At 33.2% G+C, this 14,395-nt stretch overlaps 1 protein-coding gene across 1 annotated transcript; it reads left to right on the top strand.

Moving 5' to 3' along the window:
- Positions 1–486: 486 nt before the first annotated feature.
- LOC130505892 (uncharacterized) lies at positions 487–1,119 on the top strand. The gene is made up of 3 exons (XM_057000495.1): positions 487–645; positions 753–958; positions 1,011–1,119. Exons 1-3 carry the CDS (start codon positions 487–489, stop codon positions 1,117–1,119), a joined length of 474 nt encoding a protein of 157 aa, XP_056856475.1.
- Positions 1,120–14,395: the final 13,276 nt, after the last annotated feature.

Below are 14,395 nucleotides of genomic sequence, written 5' to 3'. Positions count from 1 at the left end.
CCTATATTTATATATATATTTAAACTGGTAAAATCTATAATTGATCACTAATAATTTCTGATTTAATTTTACTTTCTCTTTTTTTACTTCAACGGTCGTAAACTAAAATTAAAAAAAAAATAAATTTTCAAACAGCTAGTTAACGGCTAATAAATAGTGTTTTTCATCTATAAATACAACTCATTTTCACTTCATTCTCCCATCCAAAAATTTTCATCTTCTCTTAAATATTTTCAAATCGCTCTCCTCTTGTTTTCATTGAAAAAATGATGATTCGATTGTTTTTAGTTTATGTGCGCTTTTTAGCTTTCGTCTATGTATTTTATTTTTGTTGAAGGATCCACTCATGAATATTTTGGCATTAACATCGCCTTATGTTTATTAGCATTATTTTTACTAGTAATTGCATGTACTATCAATGTAATCGGTTCCATTAAAATTAATGAAATTCTAATAAAATTTATTATTTTGTGTCTTAGAAAATCAATGGCAAACATGGAGAAAATCCAATTTCCTGCTCTAGACATCACGGGCACCAACTACATTTCATGGGTTACGAATGTCGAACTTCATCTTGAATCTCTTGGTTTATCTGAGACCATTAAAGAGAATAATACTTCAATACCCCAAGACAAGGCGAAATCGGTGATCTTCCTTAGAAGACACCTTGATGAAAGTATTATTTATGACTATGCCACATGAAAGATCCTAAAGAGCTATGGAAGTCTCTGAAAGATCGTTTTGATCATCAGAAAGACATAACACTTCCACTTGCTCGAGATGAATGGCAGAGTCTGAGGTTCCAAGATTTCGACAAAGTGATGAATTACAATTCTGCTGTGTTAGAAATTGTGGCTAAATTGAGATACTGTGGTGATACAATCACCAAGTCACAAATGCTTGAGAAGACATACACCACATTCCACAAGAGCCACATCACCCTGCAACAACAATATAGGTTGAGGGGATATACAAATTTTCGGATTTGATTGTGGCACTTCTCATAGCAGAAAGAACAACGAGTTTCTGATCAAGAATCACATGACTCGTCCAACTGGTTCTAAAGCATTCCCTGAAGCAAACACATTAGATGCGAAGAAAACGAGTGAAAGAAAATAATGCTTTTCGTGGTCGCGGTCGTGGTCGTCAAAACTACCGTAGACGTGGACGAAGTACAATCCACAAGATAGGAAGCCATTCCAATGGACCCCGCTCTGAACAATCCCCGAAGGGAAAAAGAACACCAAGAAGTACCTCCCAGAAGCGAGAAGATGCTTGTTTCAGATGCGGTACTAGGGACATTGATCTGTATATGTCGTACCCCTGCACACCTTTGTGATCTATACAAGAAGTCCGTCAAAGGGAAGAAAAGGAGGAAGTAACTTGGCGACATTCTGAGGGTACAACGCACCTCGATGCGTCTGACTTTGTGAATGATTTCGAGGAGACCGCTATCACAGAAGCTTAAGTGCCCATCATGTGACTCTTGAAATTCCACAATTATACCAAAAATAATTGTTGCTTGTGGAAGATTAATGTTTAATTATTGTGTGTGTTTTTCACCTACTTATGCATAATTATTCTGTGTTTAATGTTTACCAATAATGTGTAATATTTTATGAATAATATTTTATCTTATTTATGTTAATTCTTTTGTTATCTCAGAAATGGACATTACAAATGGAACATCAACCAAGATAAACGCTAGAGATATTTGTATACCAGATAGTGGAACAACCCACACTATTCTGAAACACAAAAAAAAAAATTCTGAAATAAAACCGACAAATATCACTGTTAATACAATATCAGGTCCTGCAGACTTGATTGAGGAATTGGTAAAGCCCACTTCACATTGCCTAATGGGACGATATTCTCGATAAAGGATGCACTCTTTTCTCCAAATTCTAAAAGGATTTTGTTGAGTTTTAAATACATATATCTTCAAGGATTTGATACTCAGTCTGCAACTGAGGATGGAAAGAAGTATATGTATATTACTCATGAGAAATCGGGAAAACAAAAAGTGTTGGAAAAACTACCAAAACTCCCTTCTGGTCTGCATCATACATCTATAAGTGCAATTGAATCATATTTTTGTGATTAAAGAAAACTCTGACGATTTTACACTATGGCATGATTGTCTTGGTCACCCAGGCACCACAATGATGCGAAAAATCATTGAGAACTCACATGGTCATTCACTGAAACCCCAAGAAGTATATCGGAATAAATGACATGTATGGCGTGTTCTCTTGGAAAGTTAATTACAAGACCATCGCCAAACAAATAGATAAAGAGTTACCAAAATTCCTTGAACGAATTCAAGGCGATATTTGTGAACCTATACATCCACCTTGTGGACCATTCTATTATTTATGGCAATGATCGACGCGTCGAGTAAATGGTCACATGTTTGTCTACTGTCCTCTTGAAATGTGGCATTTGCGAGATTTTTATCTCAGATAATAAAACTAAGAGCCCATTTTCCTGATTATCCAATAAAGAGAGTTCGACTAGACAACGCTGGTGAATTCACTTCCCAAGCATTCAATGACTATTGTTTGGTAACTGGAATTGATGTTGAACATCCTGTTGCTCATGTTCATACACAAAACGGTTTGGCTGAATCATTAATTAAACGTCTGCAACTAATTGTAAGACCATTGATCATGAAATCAAAACTCTCAACTTCTGTATGGGGACACGCTATTTTGCATGCAGAGACACTGATTCGGGTGAGACCAAGTGCATATCACAAATACTCTCCAATACAATTAGCATTTGGACGAGAATCGAATATTTCCCATCTAAGAATCTTTTGGTTGCGATGTCTATGTGCCAATTGCACCTCCCCAGCGTACAAAGATGGGACCTCAAAGGAGATTGGGGATATATGTTGGTTGTGGTTCTCCATCAATTATACGATACCTAGAACCACAAACTGGTGAGGTATTTACGGCACGTTTTGCTGATTGCCACTTTGATGAAAAAGTATTCCCAATTCTAGGGGGAGAAAATAAACAAGTAGGAAAGAACATCAAGTGGTGTGTTACCATCTTTACTACACCTTGATCCTCCTACAAAACAATCAGAATTAGAAGTCCGTCGAATTATGCATTTACAAAACATCGCAAACCAACTATCTAATGCTTTTGCAGACACCAAATCGGTTACAAATCACATATACCGGCTGCAAATGCTCCTGCTCGTATAGAAATGCCACATGAACGTGGAGTAGAAGATAATACACGAGAGTCTAAAATACGTTTGAAGCGTGGTAGACCGGTTGGTTCTAAGGATAAGAATCCTAGAAAACGAAAGGAGATGGAAAAACAGAATCCTTCCAACCATGGAGAAAAGTTGGAAGAAATGCACCATGAGGATGGTGACAATATTGAACATCAGGATTCTGAAGAAAATCATGAGATTACTATTAATTACATCATATAGAAAGATATGGAATCGAAACAAAGTGAATGATATTGATGATTTTTTCTCATATTTTGTTTCAAAAGAGATAGATGAAGAGAGTGATGATCCAGAACCAAAATCTATCTCGGAATGTCAAAAAAGACATGACTGGACAAAATGAAAAGATGCAATATAAGTCGAACTTGATTCGCTTAACAAACGAGAAGTATTTGGACCCATTGTAATCACACCTGAAGCTGTAAAACCAGTTGGCTACAAATGGGTTTTCGTTCGGAAAAGAAATGAGAAAAACGAAGTAACAAGATACAAGGCTCGTCTTGTAGCTCAAAGATTTTCTCAAAGACCTGGGATCGATTACGGGAAACATTTCTCCTGTTATGGATGCAATCACATTTAGATTTTTGATGAGTCTTGCAGCTAATCAAAACCTAGAGATGCGTCTAATGGATGTCGTTACAACATATCTATATGGATCCCTAGACACTGATATTTATATGAGAATCCATGAAGGATTTAAAATGCCAGAACCATTAAGTTTCTAACCTAAGGAGTTATGTGCAATAAAATTGCAAAGATCATTATATGGCCTAAAACAATCTGGACGTATGTGGTATAATCGTCTCAGTAAGCATTTAACTAAAGAAAGTATATAAATAGTCCTATATGGCCTTGTGTTTACATCAAGAAAACGTCTTCCGGATTTGTAATAATTGCCGTATATGTTGATGATCTAAATATTATTGGGACCCAAGGAGAAATATGACAGGCATCCGAGTATTTAAAAGGAGAATTTGAGATGAAAGATCTCAGACAGACAAAGTATTGTATTGGTCTAAAAATTGAACATACTCAAAAGGGCATTTGTACACCATTCTACTATACGAAAAGAGTATTGAAACGATTCAACATAGGACAAAGTAACTCCATTAACACCCCTATGGTCGTTAGGTCACTCAATGTTGAAAATGATCCTTTCCGACCACATGAAAAAATGAAGAGATACTTGGTCCTGAAGTGCTGTATCTAAGTGCAATAGGAGCACTTATGTATCTTGCAAACTGTACTCAGCCAGGTATATCATTTGCTGTTAATCTTTTGGCAAGATTCAGTGCATCTCCCACGCAAAAACATTGGAATAGGATCAAACATATCTTTCGTTATCTCCAAGGAACAATTGATTTAGGATTATTTTATCCTAACAACTCAAATGGAGAAATGATTGGTTTTGCAGATGCAGGGTATTTATCTGATCTCCATAAAGTTCGATCACAAACTGGCTACGTTTTCACAGTTGGAGGAACTGCTATATCATGGCGCTCCCAGAAACAAACACTTGTAGCCACTTCTCGAACCATGCTGAAATAATTGCTCTCGACGAAGCTAGTAGTGGGAATGTGTTTGGCTCAGATCAATAAGTCAACACATCCTTTCAAGTAGTGGGATCAATGTCAATTCAAATCCGACCATCTTATATGAAGACAATGCAACATGTGTCACTCAAACAAGGAAGGATACATCAAAAGTGATAGAACCAAACATATTCCACCGAAGTTCTTCTCGTATACCCAAGAACTTAAGAAGAATAAAGAAATTGAAGTAAAGTATGTTCGATCATGTGATAATGTTGCAGACTTTCTTACAAAGTCACTACCCACTACGACAGTCAGAAAACATGTTCACAATATTGGTATGCGTCATCAACAAAGCCTGTAACGATCATCTATTCGAGGGAGAGCTTCTGTAGTTGTACTCTTTTTACCTTACTACGGTTTTTCTCAATGAATTTTCCAAAAAAAGGTTTTTAACGAGGCAACACAAGATACAATATAGAAGACACTAATGATACTGGTCTCCAAGGGGAAGTGTTACAAAAGTCAAGCTTTTACGTGTAAGTTCTGTAATGGAGCCCATATCATTTATTGTTACAGTATAATTTGTCGAATCCTTCTTCTATATAAGGAGTGACCTTCTTCATCTGTAAAGTACGAAAGGTATTACATCTTTGGTCTATCTATCTTCCTTTGATATATTTCTTTATTCAGTCCTTTTATGATATAATTATAGTATAATAATTCTAACTCATATATCATGAAATCTTATATACGCATTATAATTGAAGCGAAGTAATATAATTATAATAATTTAATATTTATTTATTTTAAAATAGAAAATATGGGTCCATGTTGCGTTAAGACTCGAATGCCCTTAATGAAATCACTAAACTACATGATCCAACCTAAGTTACCCGACCAGCCCAATCCCAGTCGGGTCAAACCCGGATCCTCTTAGACATAATCCCTAAACGCTGTTTATCTCTCTCCCTTTTTTTCTACAACACTTTCTCCCTTCTCTCTCGTGCGAGAAAACGATCTCAAAAATGGCGAGCTTGATTCTCCGTTTGCTGTTTTCAAATCTCCATAACTCCCCTCCGCTTCTTCCGAGAGCTGCCACCTCCTCCTCTCATGCGCCTCTGCTTCCATCGACGAGCAGAAGCAAGCTTCCATGGAGATCAGGCTCTTATTCAAGAACAAACTTGAGAATAGCATCAAAATCACCAAAGCCAAAGCGATCAAGCCGCTCATCTCACTGATCTCATCTTCGGATCTTCAGCTCCAGGAATACAGAGTCACGGCGATCCTGATTTCTCCTTCTGCGACGAGAACAAAGACCCAATTGCTTCTTCCGACGCCATCAAGCCGCTCGTATTTGTCTTCATTGTGTTGGTTTTGAAAGCAAAATTATATACCATAAACCCATAGATACAGTTTTCAAAATCATTTTAATCTCTTAACATTTACATCCAATCTTCCTTTTTTACACTAGCCAGATCCATACACTTCTTTTTAATAGTATTCCAGCAAAAAAAATATCAAAAACGAACATAAAAATATACCTAAAATCTATAAACACAATTTTAAAATTATTTTAATCTTTCAAAACTTTCACCAATTCTTACTTTTTAATAATACCCATGATATACACACATTTAAATGATATTCTACAGAATAAATTCATCAAAAACGAACATAAAATCTATAAACACAGTTTTTAATATCATTTTTAATCTCTCAAAAACTTTCATTAATTCTTACTTTTTAACAATATCCATGATAAACACAATATTTAAATGATATCTACAAAAAAAAAAATCATCAAAAATGGACAAGAATTACATTGGCTTTAAAGCTTCAAAATCGCCAATAGAGGATGAAGAAGGAGATAGCTTCACGATGAAAAAATGTGAGGAACTTAAAAAATATGTGAGTCCAATCTTCTATGATTGGTTAAAGTTGTCTTGTGGGTCCACATAGTTGTTAATTTATTTAAGTGAAAAATAAATGGAAGGAATGAGGTGGAAAAAAATATATTAAAGAAATGAAGGGATAGTTTGGTATTTGTAATGAAAGTGTGGTCCACAAAGAGGGTAAAAGAACAAAGAAGGTGTAGAAGGTTGGTTTTTTTTTACTATAAGGGCATATGGAGTTACTATATGACATATAAACAAATCATTAGATAAAATCAGTTGAAGAGTCATCTCTCTTCTTTCTTTTAGAGAGATAATTTTTTCTCTACCTCCTTCATATCTGTTCGCACACTTCCATCTTTCACAGATATGAAGTTGAAGAGTAGAGATTAAACACTGTTTGTGCTGTTTCTGATCTTTGATCAGAGTTCTGTTTTCGGTTTAGCCGATATTTTTGTTTTCGCTTTGGCGACTTGTTTTCGTTTGGCAACTTTTGATGTGTTTTCAGTTCCAAGTCGAAACTGATCTTCATGTTTTCTTTTCAACTTTTCGATTGGGATTGATCTATGTTATTTCAAGTTCTCCTTCTTTCACAAAGTCTCATCAAATCCCGTTTTGTTTGTGTTGGGTCCCTCTTTTCTTCTCAGTTATGCACTTATTTCATTTCACAGGAATCAATCTTCACTCTTTGTTTGTGATGGAGCCAATTGTATAGCTTTGAGTGAAGTGTCCTTGATGAAATGGAAGATGTGGTGGTGGACTGATCTTGGTTGGTTTTAATGGAGATTTAGATAAGTGGCATCTTCTATATATCGAAGGTGGTCCAATAAAAATCTCTTATTGAATCATCTGATTTTTTTTCCAGAATTATAATCTGATGTTGATATAAAGGAACTCCAATTACAAGCAACGGTTGAGTGAAAGTTTGGAGCTTGAAGAGTGCAAGAACATGGAGATAACAGTTTTGTGGAAGAGAAGGTGGAGCTATCATGGCGGTTCGTTGCCGACGGTGAAGCTTCCGATGTTCACTTTGCATGAAATATTTGGCCACGTGGTTGTTATTTTCTAGTTAGCTTACACGTATTATAATATATCCTATCTTGTACTCTTCTATTTGATCGAGTTAATAAAACTCAGAAGTTGACAAAAAAAATCATTTGATTTTAAACTTTTTAAAAATTTATGTTTATGTTTATATTTAATATTTATTAAACTATTATTATTTTTAAAATAATTTGAATTTTTTGATGTTGCATAACTATATACTTGCACCAAATTTATAGTTTTAGTTTTATTTTGATTTGTTTTACACATTTATTGGTTCATAAAAGGGAAGAAGAAAGTGATAAATCTTCGCATTAACCAGTAAAACAAGGGATAATATAGTATATATTGTAATAATAATGGTTTTTAATTTTGGTTAGATTTGTAACTATCCTATTATAAAATTACATTTTTGTTTAATGATTTTTAAATAGAATAAAATACAACAAAAAGAAATAATACACTATTTTGGACAATAAATAATAACTATATTATTTTTAATAATTATTATGAAAGATTTTACTACATGATCATGAAGGTTGTGATTGGTAGTTTGTGGAGTAAAATGGAGAAAATATAAAAGGCAGAAATGAGAGGAAAAAAAATAAATGGAAAGAGAGTAAAAAGAAATCAGTGGCATTACTCTCTTTAAGTGTGGAGGTATGAGTGAGTTTTTTTTCTTTGTTTACACAGTACTTAGAGTAAATGAACAGAAGTGTTATTTCCTCTGTTCAAAACTACGTTAGGCGCTAGTCGGACGGTAATCCCGAACCTAGCGAATTATAAAAAAATGGGGATTAAGCAAGCTATATGCATGGATTAGTTTTTTTTCGTTTTAATATTAAATATACGTATAAATATTAATACACGTGAAAATTGGACAAAGAAACATCATAGTTTAGTGGCGATTGCATGTATTCCTCTCTGTAAGAGGTGCAGGGTTAGACTCTACTCTATGATGCTGTTTTATAATTTTTTTTACTAAGCGCGAGTTAACAAAAATTAAAATATAGAAGTTACTAAGTGCGAGTTAAAAAAAAAATTAAAATATCGCTTTGATTTGTCCCACATCTGCCTAACTATAATAAGAGAGGGTCTTGAGTTTTCTATAAATATATAGATAAGGTTTCATCTCATTTCCAAACAAACGGGCTTGTTTATTGGCTAAACATTTGTTTTTTTTTTTTAATCAAAGAAGAAAACAGACTCATATAGACTCTGTAATCCAAGTAGGTAATTCGGCATTCATGTAAACGACAAAAGACGTTTGCTGTCTAACATCTCGTGCTAGACAATCCGCCTTTGAATTCGCCGTCCTAGGTACATGAATGATTTGTGAATTCTGGAAATTTTCTTGCAAGATCTTGATTTTCCTGCAGATATGTTGCCAAAAGCTGGCCACTCCTCTGGTTTCAACACCATCTTCACCAATTGAGTACAATCCGTTGCAAACGTCACCTGACGTTGTCGTAGGTTTCTCATACACTCTAGTGCCCAAATTAGAGCCTCCACCTCTGCATGAAGAGGGGATAAACTAGCTCTTGTATTCCTTGCCCCCATTAGACCCACAAAATCCTCCAGAGTACTATATCATCCTTGTCCCAAAAAATTATCCCCATCTTTCCAGGAAGCATCTTTGAAACACCATCTTCCCGAAATTGTTGATAGTGGCCTTATCTATGTTTGTACCGGTCCCCTCGTGTTAAGATCTTGAGCCGCATTCCACAACCTTGTTTCCCTCTCAGCGACTGCTAAACATTTGTTTAAATAGTCAAAATTGTCGTTTAAAGTGATTAGTCATAGTTCCAATTAATTTCTTCGATTTAACCAAATTCGCGGCAGTTGCCCACCATTGAACGTCTAGACGACTGCGTTTTTTGAACAAGGTTTATTTCACCTGATTGATAAGGAAAAAGAATAGTAGAATAGAAGGAGGATGAGAGAGAAAATAGAAGGAACGCGAGAGTTGGAAATTGAGAGATATATTGTAAAGTTACATTTATATTTTATGTATAAGAGTAAATACTGAACATAACATATGGTAATCTTCTCAAAAGACATTATCATAGTTTTTTCACCAAAAAGTACACAAAGAGGAAAATGATCAAATGAAATTTTTATTAAAAGTTAAAAGATCATTCTATCTTTATTTTATTATTAAATATTAAATACCCAAAGTTAAATAAACAAATAAAATTATTTTTCAAAAAATTATTTTCTAATAATACTTTTTGAGTTCAAACTTTTATAATAGGAATTCAAACTTTTTCATTTTTTTTAAATAGTTCAAAATTTATTTTGAAATCCAAAAGTGCTTTTTTGTAGCTATTTATTTTTTTTTATAAATGTTTATAAAATGTTAGTTAATCTTAAGGTTATACATGTTTATTTACGGATTTAATAAATTATTTTTGTCATTTTGACCGCTATGTACTATATTTATGATAAAAAAATGTAGTGTCGTTTCTAGATAATTTTTCTAGAAACACAATATACAGTAGAACCTTTATAAATTAATAATGTTGGGACTAGAATTTTATTAATTTATAGAGATATTAATTTGTAAAAGTTTCCTTTTTTAGATTTTTTTTCTTTCTATTTTTCTATTTTTTATAAAATAAGAAAATATTTGATTTTACCATATATACATTATTTAACTTTTAGAAATTTTACTTTCATATGGTTTTATTGTCTTATTTTGGTGTATAATTTTATGTTTTATAGAACTGTTATGTGATTTTTGATAATTTACTAAATACTATCAAATATATTAAAATATTAAGACAATAGATTATTTTCATTGTAACCAACAATATAATATTATTTTGTACTTATATAAAAATATATATTGATAGATTATTAATTTATAATTTAATGGGACTATATATTAACATAGGAGTTTTAAAAATTTTAGTATCTTTATTATTTTATCGATTTGTATCATATTTTACACTAGCCCAAGTTGAGACTGGCGAAATTTTTATTTTATAGAGATTATTAATTTATCGAGTATTAATTTATAGAGGTTCTACTGTAATTATTCATTTTATCCAATTTTGATTTTCATCTTCTTTGTAGCTAGTTGATCTATCATATCGTTAGTCACAGAAGATGGCAACTTTAGATTTTCAACAACTATCGATTAACTTTCTCTTTTCAGATGAAATTCATTGTCTTTCTGTGATGTCGTGGTAACTTGCTACGGTAATGGTAGCCTGAGTAAAAATTATGATTATGGAGGAGGTGATGGTTATTACAAAATGGATATGGTCAGAGACGTGCAAGCATTTTTAGTTGCCATAAGCGAATCATTAAAAAAATATAATAAAAATAATTATATATATATAATAGCTATAAAAATAAATCAAGTACAAGATATTAATTATACCTCAAGATTTTTAATTCTTGAGAAACAAATATTAATCAATATTAATCATTAATTTCTATAACTAAGTTTCAAATAAGATTATTAAACTAATCAGTGTTTTTTCTAACTTCAAACTACTCAATGTTTATATGCCATAATTGAACAAATATAAAACTTTATTTTCCAATATTTCAAAAAGCATTCAAAAACTATAATTCAACATCTGTACTCTTTATTTTACAATTACTCCTCTGTTTCTGAATAAGTGTCATTTTAGAGTTGTGCACATAGATTAAGAATCATTAATTTTACTATTTTCCACACAAAAACATCATTACCATATATCTCGACCAATAGAAAAATAAAATGCCAGAATAAAGTTAATTAATTCTACAATTGAAATACTAAAACGACACTTATTTTGCAACCGAAAATTTTTCTACAACGACATTTAATATGAAACGGAGGGAGTAACAATGTCTACATGCTTAGGAAAACACATATATTTATAAGTCCATGTTTTCGAAATCCTAATTAATAAATGATGCCTTCAATTTTAAAATTCTTTGATGCCACACGAAATATCTCCGATGTATCTATTTATATAAAATAGACTTTCAATCCACTCCTAGGCTATCCACATAGGATGCCACGTCTTTGATCCACAAGAATATCTCCAATGTATCTATTTGGAGCTGCCACGTGTCCAGGTAAACAAAGCCACCGTTCATTTTAAAATCTAACCATCGTGGGCTTCAATCATGTAGAATGCTACATCTTCCTGGGTTTTAATACATGGCTGCCAATTATGATGTGGGTGTATCTATTTACCTGCCTGGATATGATTGTCGTCGTCTCAGAAACTCTGACGAACTGTGAAGGTTGATGCAGCCAAGAAATCAGTCTGAGTAACGTCGGACAATTGTTTACGGCCAAATCCTGTTTGAACCCGGAGTCTGTGTCAATCGAATCGTCTTCTTCTTACCGGCGAACCAAACTACAGAAACGTTATGGTAGTAGGAGACCTTCAATCTTCGTCATTAATGCCCTCATTAACAGTACCTCCCCACTACCAAGACGATTTATTATCCAATACATCCCATCTATTATTTCCTTCTGTGAATCTCTCCTATAAATATATGAGTTTATTTCGTTGAAAATCATCAGTTTTTTACTCTCAATCGTTACCAAACTTTCAGAAATGAGAATAGCAAACTTCTCTCTCATGTTCTCCGATTTGAGAGCCGGTCGATCTAGAACCACCGTCGAGATTTTGCCAGCTGGGATCTTGGGAGTCGAGATCTCTCCCTATGTTATGTTGTGTTTTGTTTTGTTCTCTATATAACAATCATCATCCGCCTGGAAGTTTTGAAAATTTGTGGTTGAGTTGAACATTTGATTTGCTGAGACTAAGTATGTGTGGTGATGGGTGATCGAAGCTATTATTTTTAACAGGTTCCATATCAAGTATTTTGGTCACAGGATTTGAGGATCTTGAACCTGTGTGTAAGTCGGAACCGCGTATGGATCAGTTCACAAGCCACTTACTTGCATAAGTTTGTTAAGTAACTACTTCTTCAATAACTTTTTACAGCGTGGTAGCAGCATTAGGATCTGGATTTGGGTACTCTATGGTGAGCCAAGCCTTGCAAGGACAACGGCTTGGTTTTTGCTATATTCCAAGCACTAATTTTCAAAGGGAGATATTGTTCTTTACTTTCTCACCGCTATATATATCATCTTGAAGATTTCTTTGGTATTGTAACTAAAGACTGATGTCTTGATGCTTTTTGAAATATGAATGAAGAGCGGTAAGAGATGTGAGCATCCCACCAGGACAAGGCTTCTGGTAGTAGAACATATCCAGAGGTTGAAATCAACTTCTATGCTCTTGCATTGATGAAAGACTGAATGTGTTAAAAAAATCCAAAGTGGATTGAACCATTCTCTGTTGTTTTGAGTGCAGGATCCCGAAGTTAAACAGCCAAACAAGGAAAAGGAGTTTTTTTTTCTTTTCATTATACACAGAAATACTAATCAGCTATAGCTTTTACATCGGGTATGAGTTTATGGAGAAGATAACGTTTAAAGACCATCTGTTTGCGTCGGATAACCCTAGGTTGAGCTGGAGACAGAGACTGAGATATATGTTGGTGCATCTAGAGGGCTTTACTATCCTCATACAGATTTTGCAATAGCCATCAAACACAGCAATGTGAAGTCTGCTAAGTTGACACGTATGTATGCCGGTGAAAGGAGTTTTTATTACCTCGATCCGAGTAGTTGACCAAACAACAACTGACTGAGAAATCTTATATTTTCTCTGTTGGGTGTGGTGATGCGTTAAGCTCTATGCGGGAGACCAGTCATAGCTCCATCTCTTCCGAGAGAGAAAGTGAATTTCATTTGAATGGGCGAAGAAAGGAAAAAGGGATCAAGGAAAACTTTCTTTACGAGAAATGAAGCTTGAAGAGGTTAAAAAGTATTGTGAGTTATCAGAGAAGTGTTCGGTGCAAGCCCGTATCGGTTTTCAAACTCCATCATCTAAAAAGAAATGATCAGTGAAAAAAGATCGTTAATTGTGTTGTTAATCTAAATAAGGTTTCGATTCTCAATAGCATATTTTTTCATGTAAACTAATAATCCAAATGGATTCTTTAGAAATTTTTTTTTTGTTCAAGATTTCTTTAGATTAGATTTGTACTTTTGAGAGCTAGAGAAAAGAATTTCACATAATGAGTAATGAGTAAAGTCTAGATATTAAATTAAATTTAAACTCTAAACCAAAACATTTAACCCCAAAACCTTAACACATTGATTTAAACACTAAAAATTAAATTTTAAACACTAAATAATCGACTTTGTTACCACAACATTTAGCATTTGAATTGTTGGAACTGCATGTCTAAAACCACTATATTGTACTTATTTTACTTACACATTTTTTACATGGCGATTATTTATGAATACTACATCTCTACACACTTTTAGTTTATCACAAAAACTATTGCAGAACAAATGTTACTATAAAAATAAAGTTATGAGGATTTTTTTTTCATACTGAATAAACTCAAACTAATACATTACATTATTTCTACTTAAGGGACTCAAGTTATATGTTCGTTTTCAAATACAGTAAAAACTCTATAAATTAATAATGTTAGAAGTATGACATTTTATTAATTTATAAAGTTATTAATATACGAAAAATATTTTTAAGATTTTTCAGTTGTAGAGTATATCTTTTTACCTAAACTATTGAAATAATTAATTTTACTGTATATACATTAATTAAGTTTTTCAAA

This window comes from Raphanus sativus, unplaced genomic scaffold (assembly GCF_000801105.2).
Source record: "Raphanus sativus cultivar WK10039 unplaced genomic scaffold, ASM80110v3 Scaffold2673, whole genome shotgun sequence".
NCBI classification, from domain to species: domain Eukaryota; kingdom Viridiplantae; phylum Streptophyta; class Magnoliopsida; order Brassicales; family Brassicaceae; genus Raphanus; species Raphanus sativus.
This window is presented reverse-complemented; position numbering and strand designations above follow the sequence as displayed.

Bases quoted from the DNA above. Each gene is read 5' to 3' on its own strand.
- LOC130505892 (XM_057000495.1), top strand. From the start codon at position 487: ATGGCAAACATGGAGAAAATCCAATTTCCTGCTCTAGACATCACGGGC. The intron at 646-752 runs GTGATCTTCCTT...TTTGATCATCAG, and splicing joins CCCAAGACAAGGCGAAATCG to AAAGACATAACACTTCCACT. The intron at 959-1,010 runs GTTGAGGGGATA...TTCTCATAGCAG, and splicing joins ACCCTGCAACAACAATATAG to AAAGAACAACGAGTTTCTGA.